At 39.8% G+C, this 22,318-nt stretch overlaps 1 protein-coding gene across 4 annotated transcripts in view; it reads right to left on the bottom strand.

The window, feature by feature from the left end:
• The window catches only part of SIMC1 (SUMO interacting motifs containing 1), a 97,487-nt gene that overhangs the window by 28,489 nt on the left and 46,680 nt on the right, over positions 1-22,318 (bottom strand). For 2 of the 4 annotated variants that reach the window (XM_027098206.1, XM_027098205.1), the window contains exons 2-6: positions 15,525-17,024; positions 11,613-11,845; positions 10,776-10,845; positions 5,425-5,579; positions 585-737 (exon numbers count right to left, since the gene is read on the bottom strand). In XM_027098206.1, coding sequence (XP_026954007.1) covers positions 585-737; positions 5,425-5,579; positions 10,776-10,845; positions 11,613-11,845; positions 15,525-17,024 — 2,111 coding nt within the window. The other 2 variants (XM_027098208.1, XM_027098207.1) reach the window with 2 other exon arrangements.

Raw genomic sequence — 22,318 nt, 5'->3', positions numbered from 1 at the left:
CCCAAATCCTGGCATTTCTCAAAAAATGCCAAGACCACTTTCAATCCCATTAAAGAAATGCCAGGAATGTCTTTCCAGTGTGGTCTGAGGTAATAGGACCTGCCCTGGTCTGAGCCATTGCTGTTATAATCTGTTGGAACCTGCAGGTTGAACTGCTCTTCTTCTTCCAGGACTGGAGGAGAGACCCAGGTCCTTGAGGACAAGAGGCTGCTGGAACACCCACTACGCATGACTCCTCTTCTGTCAGTGGACAGATGAAGTGGTGAGTAGCTGTAACCCTGTATTGTCTCTTGGAATCTAGGAAAGGGAGGGCAATGTCCTCTGGCTTTTGTTCCATTTCGGCTTTGTGAATTTATATTCACTTAGTGAAGTCCTATTCATCTAGGGGGAAAGCATCTGCTTTTGTTTTACCTTTGGAATTAGGAATTTAGCCTTTAGTCAAACTAAGATAGTTTTTAGTAAAAACCAGCCTATGTTATAAGAGCTTGTTAATTTTGGGGAAACTCCTCTTAGGGGGTGGTGCTGTTCTCTAAAACAGTAAATCCCAATAGCCCCAGGAAAGATAACTTCTGCCTGCTCCTTACAGCTGATTGGTGTTCTTTGTGAGGTTAGGTTGGGGAGAAGGGTGGCTACTGCTGGCCTTCAAGATTCCTGTTCCTGGAGAGGTTTGATTCTCCTTTGGGGACTGAGTTAATCTGTGTTCAGTTACTGCTTTGACCAACCACTTGATGACATCTCTGCAATGGAAAAAAGATAAGAAAGAAAAAGTTTAAACTTTTGTCTTACTATATGGTGCTCAGAACTGCAACTTTAACATGGGCTCCTAGACCTCTAGATTTCCCTAAAGGCAACACAGAGGGTCCTTAGGCTACTTTCAATATTTAAAAAGTCTAATGGAAACCCTGCATTTAATTGTAGTAAGGTTACAAAAGGTAAGTAAAACATCAATATTTTTCTTTAAGTTAGAATTATTGAAAGGTATCTCCAAGGTCAAAGAGCACTATCTGTGGCTTCCTGACCAGGAACATTCCTTGACAAAGTGGAAAGTTGGACTGGATGACTTTGTTGGCTTTCTATTATTAGATGTCAGTTATTAATGCTAATAACCAAGGTTTAGAGTATGTGCAGTGGAGTCAAACCTTACACAGGGTGTAGGCTCACAAAGTTAGTAAGGTAAAAACATCTCATATAGTCAAAATTACTTTTGATGATCACTTAGGTAACCCAGGTAAAAATGATGGATTGAATATACACATCTAATTTTGTTCCCTCCTAAAATGCCACTAATACTACAGTAAATAATTTTTTAAAAAGTCCACAAAGAAGGGAAGAAAAGGAGGGCAGATAATAACAGTAAAAATCTGGAAGCTGGAAGGAAAATGAAGTATATTCACAAAACAATATTCTTCAGTAGTGGAAATGAATATGCTACAGTGGATAGGTATGGACAAATCTTAGTACTCTATAATAGTAAGTGAAATATAGAAGTACCAATTGATTACATACAACATGATACTCTTTTATATACAGCTAAAAGGAGCTAAAATAAAAATATATACTTTGCAGGAACACATATAGATGCAATAAAACTATATAAAAAGGAAAGGAACATGATGAACATTCAGGATGCCAATTACTTTGGGTGCAAGAAGGTGCGAAAAGTGGATGATGGGGGATGGATATAGGTAATTGTCAAGGTCCTAGCCTTTGATTTAAGGGGTTGGGTAAGAGATGCTGATTACAAAATTCAAAGTAACCAATTAACTAAGTAAATAAGGCAAATGTCATGTTTAGATGATGTTTAATCTAAGTCTATGACTTTGGCAATGGGGTAAATTTTAACTGACTTGGCAGAATTAAGAAAGCTGAATCCTAAGCCAGCAGTAGAGAAGAGCAATCCTATTTAATCCTATTCACCAAAAAATGGAAAAAAAAAAAACCTTCAATAAGTGCTGCAAATGGCAGTATGAGGTTTCCATGAAGTTAGGGTAAAAGCGGGTAAACTAAAATAAATATGACGGCTTGTAATCTGTTTAAGAAACTTTTAGATCTTCTCCCCCAGTGCTGAAGACTACAGGTTAACTTTGTGGAGAGGTAAAACAGAGGGTCTCTGGACTGGGATACCAGGCACAGCTGGGAGGCAAAGGCATCAAAGCAAAAACAGGGGCTCTAAGTGAACCTATGCATGCTCAGTGCAGAGATCCTTGCCACCTTCCCAGAACTGTCTTCCCAAAACCTGGCATCCTGGTCTTTATCCTTCATGTAGGAAATCTGAAGTCTTTTCTGGAAAACTCATCCAGCCCAAGAGGAAAGACCTAAAGACACTGACGAAGTATTTTCTAAGAAATGGACAGCCAGTTCCACCTACAGGGAAGCTCAGAAATGACAAGTCCTCACCTGTACTCAGAGCTTCCAAGAGCTTTTGAGTCACCCTTAAACGTGGATAGATTACAAAAGTTTACCAGACATCTATGGACATATTCTAACATGAGAGATAAACACCAAAAAGCCAAACCAACCCTCCTTTCTCCTCAAAAAAGCAACTTGGAGAAAACAGACATTATACAGGGAATTAACAAAAACAAAAGCTATCATTAGTATAATCAAAGATATGAAAAGATACGGATCCATGAAAGAAAAAGACAAGAACAGAATACTATTTATTATTTTTAAAAAGGAACATTTAAAGAAAAAGAGCTCTTGGAAATTAAAAACATGATAACAGGAATGAAAATTCTATTTTCCAAGAATGAAGGATATGAAATGGCCCATTGAATGCCCAGCATACTAGATGAACATAGATCTAAAACAAGTATATTGGGCAAAAAGAGGATTCTATAAACAGCCAGAGAAAAAAATCAAGGCACACACAAAGAATCAGCAATCAAAGTAGCTTATGGCTTCTTCACAGCAATTCTGGAAGCTAGAAGACAATGGAAGATTTCCTTTAATATTCTGTAGAAAAGATATTTCTAACCTAAATATCTATACTTACTTATCAATCAACGTGTGGGAAGATAAAGATATTTTCAGACATACAAGATCTCAAAAATTTTACTTCCCACATACCTTTCTAAGAAGCTACTGGAGACTGATCTATCAAAAACATGGGAGTAAACCAAGAAAGAGAAGATATGAAACAGAGATCCAACACTGGAAACAGGTGAAGGGAATTTTCACATTTATGATAAAGACTGGAAAAGAGGACAACCAATCCAGATTGAAGGAGGTCAAAACGTTCCACCACAGATCTTCAAGAAGAAGAACTTCATAAGACTAACCCAGTGTGAATAAACATCTTGATGGGATATTTAAACCAAACGGCAGAGAATCTAGGGTTGACTTCTGATATGCACAAACAATACGAGGAAACTAAAAATGAGGCAGTTATTAACTCTAAGGAAAACAAAAAAGTATGAGTGAAAGAAAAAGTAATCACAGTTTAGTACTTGGCTCAACTCTGACTAGCACACATAGTTATAGTGATGGAAACATTGGATATTGATCTAAACAAAATTATGATATAACTCTATTAATGGCATGGGGGCTGGGATGTGTGTGTGTGTGTGTGTGTGTGTGTGAGGGGGAGAGAGAGAGAGAGAGAGAGAGAGAGAGAGAGAGAGAGAGAGAGGAGGTAGAGAGGAAAAAGAGCTAACTCCTCATCTTTCATGTGGGGAGTTAATAGATAATAGCTAACAATGAAAAATCAACAATTAGCAACACAAGCAGTTTATTTAGCCATAAAGAGGTAAAAATCCAAAGAATCACTTAAATAAAAGAGTTGAAAGTAGTTACCCCTTGGGAAAGGAAAATGTGGGTGAGGGGATCTGGGGACTAGTGTATTTCTTAAATCATGTAGAACTAGATTATTCTTTGTATGCACAGTTAACAAAAGAAAAGAAAATCCCTTAAGGGGTCATATGGAGACTGACTTACCATCACTTTCTTTTTAAAAACTTATCTTTGAGGTATAACATATAAAATAAATTGCACACTGGTTTTTGTTTGATGAAATTTTTTTATTTTAAGAAGGAAATGGAAAATTTTATTTGAGCTAAGCTGAGGATTATAACCCGGGAACAGCCTCTCAGAAAGCTCTGACAACTGTCCCACCCGTTAGAGGTCAAAGCACAGTTATATACTGTTTGATGAGTTTTGATAAATACATGCACATATCCGTGTAACCACAACCTCAATCTAATAGCCCTCTCTTTTTGAATCAAATACAGCTGGTTTCCCCTCCAGCTGGAACTGATTTTTTTCATTGATAAAGCACAAAATAGAGTATGTGGCTTGCATTTAGAGGTTACCAATGCCTATCTTTAAACCCAAGAGTATAGTGTTGGGTATAGTGAGAGGCTCACACAATGAAAGTGAGTGACTTGTCACTGGATTGAGTTGGGTTCATGTCTCCCATCTCCCAATCCAATGCCTAAGCTCACAAAGCAGAATGGTCAGGAGAGTTGCTCTCACTATTTAAATTGTTATTTTTCAATTTTAAACCCAACTATGCTATCCTGTGCTCTCTGTAGTTTCTCTACTTACTGATTTTCTACCCCCTATAATCATTAACATTTAAACTTTACATAAAATGGTACATCTAGGGAAATGGATATAAGCATGCAAACTAAGGGAGAAAAAGCAGACTGTTACTTAGAACATAATGAAACGTCCCCCTTTTCTAATTAAAGGAGTTATAATAGTCAATATCCCACACTGGCCTGTGAAAACTATTCTTAACAAATATGCCAGAACATATGAGAAAGTAAATGTGAGTGAAAAAAAATCTCAACGATGCTCTGAAAAAAGGAATGCTGGTGAGAACCGTTTCCAAAAGAAGCAAAGCTTGTAGTTTCAGGATGAAAATTCTAGCCTGAGATCCCTACCCTATAAACCACATTTCACCCCGTTGGTATAAGGATATGGTAGTTCCCCACTCTGAAGCTTCCAGAAGCTTTGGACCTGATCCTACAAAAAAAGAACACGTGCTTGCTACCTTACTGTACTTTATTGTCAGCCACGTGACCTATTATAATAATAGGCTTTTCAGAAAGTAGTAGTGACAAATGAGATTTATCTTGAGTTACTCAGGGGGATGGAAATAAATTTAGGTTTATAAAAGCTGTGAAAAGTTTTACACAAGTCAAGTTTTCCCCCTGGATCTCACAAGGCCGTCTGAACAATACTGAAATAGACTAAAGGAAGTCTGATGGTCCTCGGGAAAAAACCACACAAGTTATGGCATCTGACACACAGTTGGTACAGAGAGGTTTTCTTCTAGGACTGTTTATAGTTGTAATAACTATCCCTGTTATACTATCTAGCTACTAGAAAATCTCATCCACCTGATGTTCTCAGGACTTGAGTAGCTGCCCACTTACAGCCCCTACCTCTTGTCATCCCAGGGCTCAGATGGCTGGTTACCTGACATTGTGGGGTTGCTTGTCACAGGATAGCACAGTGCTTGCAATAGATTGCTGCAGGTGCTGTCGCTGCTTCCTCAGGATCTGTTGGAAATCATCTTCCAGGGTTTGTACTACATAACGTAGAAAAAGGACTCGCCCGGGCAGATTTTGTCCCTGGGGGAGAAAAAATGAGAAGTATTTCCTCTCAATCTCCTGGACGACACTGAGCACTGGGCTCTCATAAATACTAAGTCAAGGGAAGGCCCATGAGTCAACTAGTGTGTATCTAAAAGAGAGGTTTCTGGGAGAGAGCAAGCAGTCTAGGTCATTATAAAAGAGGGCAAATAGGGCAATCCTAGAGCTTGAAAAGTCAGTCTCTTTCTTTCACTGAACCTAACTATCAGTCTCAGGATAAACCCTAAACTGTGGATATCTGAACAGAGACAGAAAAAATGACTATGCCAAGCTACTAGATCAAGCAACCATGATGTCTATCTCACTGCTATACTTCTAGTAAGATGAGCTGATGTATATCCTTACTGTGAAAGCAAGTCTGAGCTGGGTTTCCTGTTACAGGTGAAATGATCCTAACTGTTGAAGCCTAACTGATGCAGGTAAAGAGCATGGGCTTTGGTGGTGCACAGACCTTATTTATTTGTTTGTTTGAAACTCAGCTCCATCCTGTATTTAACTTACCCCGCTGAGTCTCAGTGTCCTTGTGATTTATGTGGTGATAACTCTAACCTTACCAAAGCCAGCGTAAGTGTCTGTCACACAGCAGGCAGGCATGCACAATTCATTGGTTTCCCTTTACTGACAAGGAAGGACTTACTTCTGGCCTTGTGCTATCTGTTTTGTAAATGCCTTATAGTTTCTTTGTCCCTCATTTCCTGCATTATTGTCTTTGATTTTTTCATAGTGAAATGTTTACATTCCTTTCTCATTTCCTTTTGTGTACATTCTATAGCTATTGTCTTTGTGGTTACCATGGGGATTACATTTAACATTCTAAAATTATAATACTTTGAATTTATACCAGCTTAACTTCAATAACACACAAAAACTCTGCTCCTTTACAGCTCTGTTCCCACCCCTTTTAGTTGTTGAAGTCACAATACTATATCTTCATATATTGTGTGCCCCAAAATAAACTAATAATTCTTTTAAATGCATTAATCTTTTAAATTATGTAGAAAACAAAATGTGGAGTTACAATAATACTAGCTTTTAGATTAATACTTTAAAAATGTATTAGTTTCTTAATACATTATAGAAAACCAATGTGGAGTTACAAACCATTGTTACAATAATAGCTTTTATAACTGCCCATGTATTTATCTTTATTTCTTCATACGGCTTCAAGTTACTGTTTAGTTTTCATTTTACCCTGCAGGACTCCCTTTAGCATTTCTTGATGAGCAGGGATAGTAGTAAATGAACTCCCTCAGCTTTTGTTTATCTGGGAATGTCTTTATTTCTCCCTCATTTTTTTTTTTAACAACTTTATTGGAGTATAATTGCTTTACAATGGTGTGTTAGTTTCTGCTGTATAACAAAGTGAATCAGCTATACGTATACTTATATCCTCGTATCACCTCCCTTTTGCGTCTCCCTCCCACCCTCCCTATCCCACCCCTCTAGGTGGACATAAAGCACTGAGCTGATCTCCCTGTGCTATGCAGCTGCTTCCCACTAGCTATGTATTTTACATTTGGTAGTGTATATATGTCTATGCCACTCTCTCACTTCGTCCCAGCTTACCCTTCTCCCTCCCCATGTCCTCAAGTCCATTCTCTACATCTGCATCTTTATTCCTGTCCTGCCCCTAGGTTCTTCAGAACCATTTTTTTTTTAGATTCCATATATATGTGTTAGCATATGATATTTGTTTTTCTCTTTCTGACTTACTTCACTCTATATGACAGTCTCTAGGTCCATCCACCTCACTACAAATAACTCAATTTCGTTTCTTTCTATGGGTAATATTCCATTGTATATATGTGCCACATCTTTTTTAACCATGCATCTGTCGATGGACACTTAGGTTGCTTCCACGTCCTGGCTATTGTAAATAGACCTGCAATTAACATTGTGGTACATGACTCTTTTTGAATTATGGTTTTGTCAGGGTATATGCCCAGTAGTTTCTCCCTCATTTTTTTTTTTTTTTTTCGGTACGCGGGCCTCTCACTGTTGTGGCCTCTCCCATTGCGGAGCACAGGCTCTGGACGCGCAGGCTCAGTAGCCATGGCTCACGGGACCAGCCGTTCCGCGGCATGTGGGATCTTCCCAGACTGGGGCGCGAACCCGTGTTCCCTGCATCGGCAGGCTGACTCTCAACCACTGCACCACCAGGGAAGCCCTCTCCCTCATTTTTGAAGGACAGTTTTGCTGGATACAGGAATCTTGGTTGACTTTTATTCTTTAGCACTTTGAATATATCGCCCCACTAACTTCTGGCCTCCAGTTTCTAATGAGAAATCTCTGATAATCTTATTGAGGATCTTGTATTGATGTGTCACTTCTCTCCTGCTGCTCACCCTCATTTTTAAAGGAAAGTTTTGCCAGATATAGTATTCTTGGTTGACAGTTCTTTTCTTTTAGAACTTTGAATACATCATCCCATTGCCTTCTGACCTGCAAGGTTTCGCTGAGAATCTGCTGAGAGTCTTATACAAACTCACTTGTATGTGATAATTCACTTTTTTCTTGCTGCTTTCAAGAAAAAGTCTTTCAAAGAAAAAGTCTTTGACCTTTGACAGTTTGATTATAATGTGTCTTGGTGTGGGGTCTCTCTGGTTTATTCTCACTGGAGCTTTCTTGAATTTGTATGCCCACTTCTTTCCTCAGACTTGGAAAGTTTTTGGTTATTATTTCTTCAAATAAGCTCTTTGCCCCTTTCTCTCTTCCGTTTATGGGACTTCTCTAATGTGTATATGGTCCATTTAATGGTGTCCCATAGTCCCTTAGGTGCTCATCAATTTTCTTTATTCTCTTTTCTTTTTGCTCCTCTGTCTCAGTGATTTCAAATGACCTTTCTTCATGTTCACTGATTTTTTTCTCCTGCCTGACCAAGACTGTTGTTGAACTCCTCTAGTGAAGTTTTCAATTCAGTAACTGTATTTTTCAGCTCCAGGATATGTTTGATTATTTTCTACAGTTTTTTAAAATTTAATATTCTCATTTTGTTCATGCATTATTTTCTTGCTTCATTTTGTTGTCTGTGTTCTTTTTTAGCTCCTTGAGCATCTTTAAAATAGTTTAAAAAATTTTTTGTCAGTATGTTTGTGAGATTTGTGTTTGTTGTGTTTGTTGAGAGATTTGTGTTTCTTTAGGGTTAGTTTCTGGAGCTTTATTTCATTCTTTTGATTGGGCCACATTTCCCTGCCTCTTTGTATGCTTTGTAATCTTCTTTTGAGATTTAAACATTCGAAAAAAACACCTTTCCCAGTCTTTATCCATTGAGTTCATGCATGGCAAGACCTTCACCAATCAGCTTGGCTAAAGGTCCTGAGACCTCTCAGACCTTTACTGGAGATGTGTTTTCTCTGAGCTTGTGTGTGTGCTTTTATCTGCCTTAATTTCCCAAGTGGCTTGCCCCTACTTCTTCTTGAAAGCCCACGGTCTCTTGCTCCCCCAGTACCTGTTTGTGGAACTGCATACTCTCTGCAGCTCTAAAATGCTGCAGTGCTCACATTTCTTTTCAGCCAGAAAACTAAGCCACTGTTCTCAACAGTGCTCTGAGTCAGGTAAGACAGAAACTATTCTCCTAACAAGCCAGAACACTGGACTCAACGTCCACTCTTCTGTTTCCATCCCAAGGGAGGAGCCAAGGTATGGGAGATTTCCTCCTAGTTGCACTGTGCTATGCTAGGTAGAGGGAGGGGCATGGACACACAAAACACCACAAACTTTCCTACTCCTTTCAATGGAGTACCTTCTTGGTTATGCATTGGCCTGAGTACTACAACTTCTCAACTGGTCTCTAGAGTTTTCACAAAGGTATTCTGGTCCATATATTGTTGTTAACTTGGTATCTCCATTGGGGAATAAGGGCCTGGAGCTTCCTTGTCTACCCTCTTGGTGGTGTTTCCCAGATCATGCTTCCTTAAAGCCCTGTATTTTTTTGCTCCAATCTGGAGTGATTGCCCTCTAGGTCTACTATTTGCAGTAATCTCAGGACTTCTCTTCCTTACTCTTCTGGATTAGATCTAGTGATACTGGATCCTGTGTCTCCCCCTTTTTTGATTGTTCCCCTATTCTTTGTATGCATATCTTCAAGTAACCTATGAAATGGGGTGTGTGGATATTCTGTCAAGTTTGTACATGTCTGGAAATGTCTTTATTCTACCCTCACAGTTGACTAATAGTTTGGCTGAGTATAGAGTTCTAAGTTGACAATAATTTGTTCCATCCAAGTGCTTTTGGGTTAGCAGACAGAAAGCTGGCAATTAAATTTAGGGATCCCTAAAGGTCAGAATGCAGACTTTTTTTCTGGAGCACCAACTCTACACTAGCTGCCTTCATTTATGACAGATGGTTCATTCGATTTCTTTTAGACAATGAATCCTCTGATTTTTTGCCTGAAAGGCAAAGGTAACCTGGCAACTGAGCTTTCTGTACTCAAAAACAGAGATTATCAGTTCCATCTACAAGCTTTCAACAGACTTACAGCTCATATCCTACTTCAACCTTCTTATATATTGTGTTTCTGAGTCCAAAAATTCTCTGCTCTAAAGGGCAGATTTCCTCCCTCTTTGGCTACAGCCCTTCCTCATGTATTCTAGCCTGTAGCTTTCTCAGCCTAGCTTCATCAGTCATCACTCTTATATTTCCTTTAGCTCTTCCAATCTTCATTCAAATCTATTGTCTTTCCCCTTATTTTCAGTGCCATAGGTTTATATATTTCTCTATTCATTTACTGTTATTTTAAATGGAATCTGAAAAAGGAGAGGGATAAGTGAATGTATTCAATCTTGAATTGGAAGACAGCACATACCATTTCAATAGGAATGTTTTGGTCGGGATTTGGGGGAGTAAAAGAAAGGAATAATGGCAAAGACGTTACTACCAGATTTACAGTCACTTTTATTTCTAGTTAAAACTTCCTCTGCAGGGCTTCCCTGGTGGCGCAGTGGTTGAGAGTCTGCCTGCCGATGCAGGGGACACGGGTTCGTGCCCCGGTCTGGGAAGATCCTACATGCCGTGGAGTGGCTGGGCCCATGAGCCACGGCCACTGAGCCTGCGCGTCCGGAGCCTGTGCTCCGCAACAGGAGAGGCCACAACAGTGAGAGGCCCGCATACCGCAAAAAAAAAAACAAACAAAAAACCTCCTCTGCAAAAGATTTTTGCTTGCAATTGCTATGTTACCTCTTCCTCCATGACATAAGTGAGCAGCTTCCAGTCCCACTCCACTGTCTTGGCATTAGCTGGATGTAGCCTGAAAGTAAAGTGACATCAATTAGAATTCTGGAGAGTTTAGTGGAAGAAGGGATGGGATCTCGAAGATGATAGAAGCAAGAAGCCTCCTCTTATCCTCAGTGCTCTTGCCCACGCTTTGATACAATACCATGTCATCTGAGGGTACTGGAAGTTCATTTTCTTTGGCTACCCAGTATCCACCTGTCTTTTGGGAAGCATTAGTACCCCAATTTTGCCTTGAAGAAATCAACTCTTTATTATTCTTAGCCCACTGGCTTTACCCACTAGGACCCTGGGATGAAGTCTGCAAAGCATGTCAATCTTGATATTCTATTCCTCGGTTCACAATGATTGGCTCAAAGATGGACTCAGGTCTTATGTTATGCCAATTAAAACCTATAAGACTCAATTTCAGAACTCTGTATGATTATAAAGGAAGTGGACCCTCTCTTGTACTAAGAATGTTGTAAAAGCTAGAGGCTGAGAAGGTTACCATGTGAAGCCTAGAAACAGCAACGTAGAGCTGAAAAATGGATCCTGGTAACCATTTCTGAACTGAATTAAGTCACATCTTATTCCTAGGTTTCTAGTAACACGAGTCATTAAATTCTCTTTTACCAGCTGTTAAAGCCAGTTTGGATTGAGTTTCCTGTCACTTGCAATACAAATAATACTAATATACTAAGTCACCCTCTCTAATGGTTAGATGAATAAATCTTAGGCAAGAGAAAGTTGTGCCCTGAGTCCAGGTTCCCCAGAAGATTCGCCAAAAGCTAAGGTTCATACTGTTGAATTTTCATGAGAAGCATGTAGGCCTCCTTTAGAACATCCACAGTCTCAGAGCCACTGAGCAGGATTTTCTGGATGATGTGAGCCACAATTTCTCTGGGTGGGTAATGCTGGGGTGACACAAAGTCCATCAAAAACTGCACAGTCCCCAGGGGAAAGTTTTCTTCAATGGTGTTTGCTACCATCCTTAGTCTTCGATGAGGGATAGGTTCTAATTTTTGACCCTTGTTCTGCAGAGATAAAAAGAAATAAATTAGGATGGGTTTCTATAGACATAAAAGCTAGAGGTTCTGGAACAAGTTGAAGACAGGGAAGTTTTCCATGCATTTTAAATATTCATAATTTAAAAAACTGAGACTGGAAAGCCTTATCTAAAAAACTTCTAATGACATGGTAAAATACTTATATTAAGTTAACAAATAAGAATACAAAGTTCTACATGTAACATGATTTCATCTGTGTTAAAATATAGCATTAGAAAGGAAAGTACAAAAGATTTAAGAGCTAGCCTAAGTTGATTTTGGAATAAGGGTGATAAGATATTTAGGGGTAGCTATGATACTATATCAGATACTGAAACAAAGAGATGAATAAAGATGCTTTAAATATCTTTTATTGTTAGAAGAAGAATTCCATTTTGTTGGTCTTTTTTGAGTCAACAGTAAATATTAAGTTGCTTCACCGCCCCCCCCAACCCCCAAACAGTATGTATATAAAGAATGAAAGAGAATGTATGAAAAGTGGTTTTCTATTATCTGGATGGTGAAATGATGGATGATTTTTCCTCTATATGTTCTTTTGTAGTTTTCAATTTTTCTGTAATAGACACATCATTAAAAGAAAAACAAACATTAAAAAGTCTGATATAATAATAATAATTATAATAATAAGTTTTAACATTCAACTTATCCTCACTTAATTCTCTCAACAACTGTAAGAAATATATGTTATTATTATTCCTATTTTATAGATAAGGAAACTGAGATTTAGAGTGAGAATTTGTCATGCAATAGATGGCAGAAGCTGGTTTCATACAGCGGTATAACTCCATAGCTACCATCTAAACTCAAACTCTCTATAAACAACAAAACCAACAATAATAAATATATTATTGTTAAAACCCCCAATTATTAAAAAATTTAAAGTGTCTACACATAAAAAGGCAACCAGGAAGGAAATACACCCAATTATTAACATTAATAAATGCTGACTGATAGCATCATGGGTAATTATTTCTTAAGCAAGCATTATTTTTAAAATCTGAGAATAAGTATTAATTTTAAAACATAAGCCAAACAAAGTTTGATAGTTTATGTATAACAGAAAAACAGTGATGGCTGGAATTGCCCTTCTGGGGAGAGGGCAGTTAGCTTTCTTATGTCTCAGGCCACCTGAGGGTAACCCCTGATCTCACTGATAACTCAGAGGAGTTAAGGCTAATGGCTGGTTAGCGGCAGCATGGACACTGGCTAAGAAGTTCTTGGAAGAATTTACTGTATAGCACAGGGAATTATATTCAATATCCTGTAAACCTGAATGTAACCTGAAAAAAATAACAGAATGGAATGTAACCTGAAAAATGGAATGTAACCTGAAAAAAATAACAGAATCACTTTGTTGTTTACCTGAAACTAACATAATATTGTAAATCAACTATATTTTAATAATATAGTTATATATTATTAAATATATATTTAATATAATAAATATATTATATTTATTGGCTATAAATGGCTATAATAAGTATTATTATAGCCATCCTAGTCGATACAAAGTGGTATCCCATTGTGATTCTGATTTGCAGTTCCCTAATGACTAATGATACAGAAAATCTTTTGAGAAATGTCTATTCAAATCCTTTGCCCATTACTAATATAATACTGTAAATCAACTATACTTCAATAAAAAAAATAATGTACTGACCAAAACCCCCAATGAATTAGAATAGAATAGAAAATAAAGTGCATCACACTAAAAACAAGTTCTGGGGGGAGAATGACTTAGTGAAGAAGTACTTATAAAAAGCCCAAAAGTAATCAAAAGAGACAGAAAATATTTACAGATGTATTCTAGATGGCTGAGATTCTTTGAGAAGTTAAGAAATAAAGATGAAGAAGAAAAAGCCACTCTGTGTAGCCTAATTGCCACCTTGTAATCTGAGCTATGTGTACACATAAGGTGGACCTGTATCTACTGATGGCTTCTTTGGTTGTGTAGCACCTACAAAGGACTACAGCCTTGACTAGGTAAAAAACCTTCTCAAGTCCTCCAGGTGCTCAATAATGGAATGATGTATCGCCAATCAGAGGCAAACTCATAGGAAAAAAGAGAACAAGCTAGTGTTGGGGAAAGTCATTCAGAAGGAGGAAACATAAAGCCTACTAGAAGGTAGAACAATTAAAACGAGAGAAAAAAATTCACTCTCTAAGGGCAAATCAATGTGAATGCCTGACACCCACTAAGCTGGATTACGGATTGCTCCAACAGGAGAAGCACCTTTTGAATTCTTGAACAACTTCAAGCCAGTCTTCTTAATGTTGGGAATGTGGTTAGGTATAATGAAAAAAAGCTTCATGTTATGGGACTTAGCCACAATTTTTTTTTCTTACACATCTAGTTTAGTTCTTACAGATCAATGAAGACTAATGGGAAGTAGCATTTCCGTTAAAGTCTTAAAATTGAGCTGGAGAGGGTGTTGAGAAAAGGGAACCCTCCTACACTGTTGGTAGGAATGTAAACTGGTGCTGCCACTATGGAAAACAGTATGGAGGTTCCTCAAAAAACTAAAAATAGAGCTACCATATGTCCAGCAATCCCACTCCTGGGCATATATCTGGAAAAAGACGAAAACTCTAATTTAAAAAGATACAGGCACTCCAATGTTCATAGTAGCACTATGTACAATAGCCAAGACATGGAAACAACCCAAGTGCCCATCAACAGATGATTGGTTTAAGAAGATGTGGTACACACACACACAAACACACACACAGTGGAATATTACTTGGCCATAAAAAAGAATGAAATAATGCCATTTGCAGCAACATGGATGGACCTAGAGAATATCATACTAAGTGAAGTAAGTCAGACAGAGAAAGACAGATATTATATAATATCACTTATATGTGGAATCCAAAAAAATAATACCAATGAATCTATCTACAAAACAGAAACAGACTTGCAGATATAGAAAACAAACTTATGGGTACCAAAGGGGAAAGGGAGGTGGGGAAGGACAAGTTAGAAGTATGGGATTAACAGACACAAACTGCTATACATAAAATAGATCAGCAACAAGGATCTATTGTCTAGCACAGGGAACAATATTCTGTATCTTGTAATGATGTGTAATGGAAAATAATCTGAACAAATATATAACTGAATCACTTTGCTGTATACCTGAAACTAAAACAATATTGTAAATCAACTTCAATAAAAAAAATCTTAAAATTGAATTTCCTCCCCCCAAGTTAGAGAGTAACAATTTTGAAGGTACCAAAGTGTCATGAGTATTATTATCTCTGTAATATGGAAGCTGTAATGAGGGCATCAGGAATTGAGGAAGGAAAGGCAGAGGAATTGAGAAGTATTTGATGAAGGCCTATGATGAGCCAGACACTCCAACAGGCACTTTACATATTATCTCCTTTAATGATACTGTGAAGTATGTTCTTATCTCCATTTTATAGATAGGTGAAGTGACTTCTTCAGTGCCAGATTTTAAGTGTGGGGCTGAATTTGTACCCAGATCTGATTCTACACTGAATGGTTCCACAGTGGGAGAAAGATAAAAATGTCTTAACTCAGCTGGGCCTGTCCTCTCATGCATGGACTCCTTGTAGCATACTAACGTCATGCTAGGCCTATACAAAGGACACCTGATCCCCAGGGGAAGACATGTTATCTCACCTCTCTTGTGTCTTTATCTGGTATTAGTGTCTGGAAGAAGAGGTGATGCACCGGAGGTCGTAAGAAGTACTTCAGTCTATGCAGGCATGGTCTGTTGTACAACCCACCTTGTGGTGTTCGTGCTTGCACCTGGGCAGATCTGGGGTTGACAGGCTCTGACAGTGATATCTCTTTTCTGGCTGGAGTTTCTGTGACAGAGAGCCAAGGAACTTTCTCTAAGGAAGTTTCAGACTGTGGGCTGGGAGAGCAGCTTGGAGAGGATGGAGCTGAGACATCCATAGGGGTGTCATGGTTCTGTACATCATTTTGCGGAGAGTCAGGCCTGAGTTTTGGTAAATGAGGCAAGTCTCTAAGTGTGTGTGGCATGTCTTCTGGCAAGCATGACATGTCCCCAGGTGAATGTAGCACATCTCCTGATAAGTGTGGGATTTCTCCAGGTGAATGTGGTACACTTCCTGGTGACGGTGGCATGTCTCTTGGTGACTGTGGTACATTGGCTGGTGACTGTGACACATCTGCTGGTGACTGTAGGACATCAGCTGGTGACTGTGGCACATCTCTTGGTGACTGGGGCATGTCTCCTGATGATTGTGGCATGTCTCCTGATGATTGTAGCATATCTCCTGGTGACTGTGGCATGTCTTTCAGGTGTGCCACATCTTGTGGATACGTTATGTTTTGAGGTGGGCCTGGTACGTCTTGAGGTAGGCCCAGTGAGTCTTGAGGTGGGCTTTGTGAGTGTTGAAGTTGCCATGATGAGTCTTGAGGTGGACTTGGCATATTCTGCTGAGCGCATGCCACATTCTGAGGGCATGGCACATCTTGAGGAGGGCATGGCCCTTCTTGAGGTGGGGGAGGCAAAGTTTGTAGTTGGCACTGCATGGTTTGTGATGGGCATGACAAGGCTCGTGGTGGGCATGAGGAGGCTCGTGGTGGACATGGTGAGGCTCGCAGTGGGCATGGCAAGGCTCTCAGTGGGCATGGCAAGGCTTGTGGAGGGCAAGGCACATCTTGCTGTGGGCATGGCAAGGGTGCCCTTTGATTGCTACGGCTACCATTATTGCTTGTTGCAGGGAAGGAGTGAATATCTGAAGATAGCTGTAGGCTTGCCAAGAAGCCGAGGTCACCTTTGAATATGGTTGAGCTACAATTCGGCTCTCCTGGATAAACAGAGCCCCCACTGATGGACACAGGGGGCTGGGGACCTTCAAATGCAGTTTCTTCCAAAAGGTCCAAATCCACAGGATCACTGTTAATGATTCTCCGTGCTGCAGGCCGAGAGCTTCTGTCTACCCGCCCTTCCATCACCTCTTTGCTGGAGAGGCTGGCACATGCTTGAAGACTGGCTGGCTCTTTCTGGGAAGGAGCAACGGGTTCTAGAGTCAAGTCAAGAGTGGCAATAGGTCTATTTTCTTCCTCAGATCCTGTTAGGTCAATCACACAGAGTCCATTGCGATCCTTTGCCCTTGGTCTGGTTTCTCTAGTTAAGTCAATGAAGTCCTGTTGAAGGATTGTGAGAAGATAAGAGGTCAAGTAGGGGTCTTAGCTTTATCTAAGAGGACTTAAAGCTTAGCTTTTAATGATAAAACTATTTTACTTTTTCACTTCACTGACAATTTATATATCTTTTTTTTTTTTTTTTTGCGGTACGCGGGCCTCTCTCTGTTGTGGCCTCTCCCGTTGCAGAGCACAGGCTCCGGACGCGCAGGCTCAGCGGCCATGGCTCACGGGCCCAGCCGCTCCGTGGCATGTGGGATCTTCCCGGACTGGGGCACGAACCTGTGTCCCCTGCATCAGCAGACGGACTCTCAACCACTGCGCCACCAGGGAAGCCCCTATATATCTTATATAACGTAAGTGTTAGTTTATTTCTTTTGGCCAAAATTTTCCTCTGTCAAAGCTGCCAATTTCTATACCTTCTTAAATTATCCAAATGCCACAAGCACATAACAGAGGACACAGGGGGAAATGTATTATGATCCAAGGTGGACAGGGGAGTAGTAGAGAAGATTTCAACCTTAAGTCAAAGTAAAAAGCAAACTTTGTTTGGAAAAGCAAATACACAGGATAACCTACAACAGAAGCTAAAGAAGGGAAACTAATACGAGAATCTACTTTGTGCTAAGAATGTGTTGAGTGCTTTCACACATCTTTAATTTTCACAATGACCCTGTCAGGAAGGCATTATCATCTCCATTATACAGATGGGGAAACTAGAGTTCAGAGGGGTTAGTTTATTTACCTATGGATTATACAGTTATGTAGCAGAGACAGACATTCAAACCCAGGCCTGTTTCCTTCTTTCCCTGTTAGGGCCTAGGAATGTACAACTTCATTCAATGTATAGTCAGCCTATAGTCAGATATGGAGAATAATACACTAAGGGTTATAAAACTAACCATTCTAAGTGTGAGCCTAAATTAATTACAAAAAACCTCCTATATTCACCCCCATTCCTTGGCAAAATGATTAGGCAGTTCACAAAGCCTGATGATGCCAGCCAGAGGTACTGTAAACAACTTCTGTGTCATGAGCCAGGAAAAATATTGCTCTGCCTTCCAGGTGTCTCCTCACTTGGTTGGGTACCATTGCCACTGCTATGTCGGGTACTAATTGCTGGGCTAGCAATGCTCTTGCTGCTACTACAGCTACCGTGCTATTTCTTTTAATAGATGTGATGGTCACCACTGTCAACGGCACCAAAGCAGGACACAGGATCCTGGGTGGGTCAAGTGAGAAGCTGGAATGCACCTCATCTTGGAATAGGGATTGCTTGGTGAAACCTAATGCCTCATTCCTAAGAAGCAGCCATATAGTAACACTGCCTCTCTACTGCTAGCTGAACTCAACATAAATAGCTGCAAAGGTCTGAATTCAACTCCTATTCCATCACCAACTCCTAAAATGCAACATTACCATGTCTCTCTCACTTAAAACCCACCATATGAGCTACAGGATAAAGGGCAAATGCTTTAGTAAAGACTCATAAAGCCCTTCATAATTCAGCCTCTTCGTGATTACTCTCCTCCTCGTGTGCGCAAATCACACAGAACTACTTCAGATCCCCAAATGTGCCATGCTTTCTCAAGTATTTCTATCTTTATGTTTGCTTATGTTCTTTCTTTTGTCTGGAGTGATTATTATCCCTTTGATTGTTTGGAAGTTTCTTGTCTTTCAAGACTCAGCACAGATATCACTGTGTGCGAAAATTCTTCCAGATCACTTCTTGTCCCAAGTTAAATTATTAGTTTTCTCCCTTATATCCCCAATTCATCTGTACAAACCAAAAAGGTTTATCCCAAAGAATTTGATGTTTTTAAATGATATTGAAAATGGAAATAATTTTTTGTCATTTTCCAATTATTCATTGCTAGTATATAGAAATGCTGTTGATTTATGTATGTATCTTATCCCTGTATCCTCTGACCTTGCTAAATTCACTTACTAGTTCAGGTAACTTTTTTTGTAGATTCCTTAGTGTTTTCCATATAAGAAATCATGTCTGCAAATAGAGGAGTTTTACTTCTTCCTTTTCAATCTGCATGCCTTTTATTTCTTTTTCTTAACTATTACAATGGCTAAAGCATCTAGTATAATTCTCAGCAGAAGTGCTGAAAGCAGACATCTGAGACTTTCATCATTAAGTATAACGTTAGCTGTGTTGTCTTCATAGATGCCCCATATCATGTTGAGAAAGTTCCCTTCTTCTCATTGTTTTCTCAGAGTTTAAAAAAATTTATTTATTTATTTATTTAGGCTGCACTGGGTCTTAGTTGCAACACACAGGATCTTTGTTGTGGCATGTTTAGTTGTGGCTTCTTAGTTGCAGCATGCATGTGGGATCTAGTTCCCTGACCAGGGATCGAACCCGGGCCCCCTGCATTGGGAGCATGGAGTTTTACCCACTGGACCACCACCAGGGAAGTCCCGTTTTCTGAGAGTTTTAATTGGAAATGGTTGTTAAATTTAGTCAAATGATTTTTCTGCACCTGTTGAGATATTTTATGATTTTCCTTTGTACTATTAATATCAAAAATTATATTAATTGATTTTCTAATGTTAAATTAATCCTATGGAAAACTCCACTGGTTATGATGTATTATTTTTTTCTATATTGTTTTAATATATCAATATTTTGTTAAGAATTTTTGCATATTTATGAGGGATATTAGTTTACAGTTTTCTATTCTTGTAATTTCTTTTACTGGTGTTGCTATCAGAATAAAATTGGCCTCATAAAATGATTGGGAGCTATTCCCACCCCCTCTATTTAGGTTGTGTTGGATTGGTACCATATCTTTCTTCAATGTTTATAGAAATCACCAGTGAAGCTATCTGGGCCTGAAATTTGCTTTGTAGTTAAAATTTAGTAGACATAAGGCTATTTACATTTTCTACTTCTTGTGTTAGTTCTGTGACTTATGGATTTTGTTATTAAAATTATTAGCATAAAGTTGTTCACAACAGTCCTTTATTATCTTTCTAATTCTATATTCTGTATAGATTTATCCCCAATTTTCTTTTTTTATTCCCAGTATTGGTAATTTGTATCCTTTGCATTTTCTCCCCTGATCAGCCTAGCTAGAAGTTTATCAATTTGACTGATCTTTCCAAAGGACCAGATTTTTCATCCATTCCCTTTATTTCTATTGTTATCATTATTATTTCCTTCCTTCTATTTACTGTGGATTTAATTTGCCCTTCTTTTTCTAGCTTCTTAATGTGGAAGCTGATACCTTGATTTTCAAAATCTTTCTTTTCTAACATTAGCATTTAAAGCTAAAAATTTCCCCGTAAGTACTGCTTTAGCTTCATCCCACATTTTTTTTTTTCTTTTTTTTGCGGTATGCAAGTCTCTCACTGTTGTGGCCTCTCCCGTTGCAGAGCACAGGCTCCGGACGTGCAGGCTCAGTGGCCATGGCTCACGGGCCCAGTCGCTCCGCGGTATGTGGGATCTTCCCAGACTGGGGCACGAACCCGTGTCCCCTGCATCGGCAGGCGGACTCTCAACCACTGCGCCACCAGAGAAGCCCCATCCCACAATTTTTAATACACAGTCACTTTATTATCATGTAGTTCAAGCTTACCTTCACCATAGTCAGAAAACAAACCCTGTAAGATTTCAATCTTTTGAAATACACTGAGACTTATTTTATGTCCTAACACATGGCCTACTTGCTGAATGTTCCTTGTACACTTGAAAAAAATGTGCATTCTGCAGTTGTTGGATATAAATGCCAATTAGGTCATGGCTGCTGATAGTAGCTTTTGGATCTTTGATTTTCTTCACCTTTGAGGGGATGCAGTTGTGCTATCAAGTACTGACAGAAGTGTATTAAAGTGTCCAGGGGAGAGACCTTCAAGATGGCGGAGGAGTAAGATGTGGAGCTCATCTTCCTCCCCATAAATACATCAGAAATACATCTACATATGGAACAACTCATACAGAACACCTACTGAACGCTAGCAGAAGACCTCAGACCTCCCAAGAGGCAAGAAACTCCCCACGTACCTGGGTAGGGCAAAAGAAAAAAGAAAAAACAGAGACAAAAGAATAGGGACGGGACCCGCACCTCTGGGAGGGAGCTGTGAAGGAGGAAAAGTTTCCACATACTAGGAAGCCCCCTCACTGGTGGAGATGGGGGGTGGGTGGGTGGGGGAGCTTCGGAGCCAGAAGAGAGCGCAGCAACAGGGGTGCAGAGGGCAAAGTGGAGAGATTTCCGCACGGAGGATCACTGCCGACCAGCACTCACCAGCCTGAGAGGCTTGTCTGCTCACCTGCCAGGACGGGTGGGGACTGGGAGCAGAGGCTCCGGCATAGGAGGTCAGATCCCAGGGAGAGGACTGGGGTTGGCTGCATGAACACAGGCTGAAGGGGTCTAGTGTGCCACAGCTAGCAGGGAGGGAGTCTGGGAAAAAGTCTGGAACTGCCTAAGAGGCAAGAGACCATTGTTTCAGGGTGCACGAGGAGAGGGGATTCAGAGCACCACCTAAACAAGTTCCAGAGATAGGCGCGAGCTGCGGCTATCAGGGTGGACACCAGAGATGGTTATGAAATGCTAAGGTGGCTACTGCAGCCACCGAGAAGCCTGTGTGCAAGCACAGGTCATTATCCACACCTCCCCTGCAGGGAGCCTGTGCAACCCGCCACTGCCAGGGTCCTGTGATCCAGGGACAACTTCCCCGGGAGAACACACGGCAAGCCTCAGGCTGTTGCAACATCATGCCAACCTCTGCCGCCACAGGCTCGCCCCCGCATTCAGTACCCCTCCCTCCCCCGGGACTGAGTGAGCCAGAGGCCCCTAATCAGCTGCTCCTTTATCCTGTCTGGGCAGGAACAGATGCCCTCAGGCGACCTATACGCAGAGGTGGGGCCAGTTCCAAAGCTGAACCCCAGCAGCTGTTCGAACAAAGAAGAGAAAGGGAAATTTCTCCCAGCAGTCTCAGGAGCAGGGTATTAAATCTCCACAATCAACATGATGTACCCTGCATCTCTGGAATACATGAATAGACAACGGATCACCCAAAATTGAGGTGGTGGACTTTGGAAGCAACTGTAGACTCAGGGTTTGCTTTCTGCATCTAATTTGTTTCTGGTTTTATGTTTATCTTAGTTTAGTATTTAGAGTTTATTATCATTAGTAGATTTGTTTATTGGTTTGGTTGCTCTCTTCCTTTTTTAATATATATATATATATATATATTTTTTTTTTTTCTTTTTCTCTTTTCATGAGTGTGTATGTGTATGCTTCTTTGTGTGATTTTGTCTGTATAGATTTGCTTTTACCATTTGT

Source organism: Aethalodelphis obliquidens, unplaced genomic scaffold (assembly GCF_003676395.1).
Source record: "Aethalodelphis obliquidens isolate GAN/ISIS:26980383/991018 unplaced genomic scaffold, ASM367639v1 scaffold121, whole genome shotgun sequence".
Lineage (NCBI taxonomy): Eukaryota > Metazoa > Chordata > Mammalia > Artiodactyla > Delphinidae > Aethalodelphis > Aethalodelphis obliquidens.
Note: the sequence above shows the minus strand (reverse complement) of the source record. Positions and strands in the feature narration are given on the sequence as shown.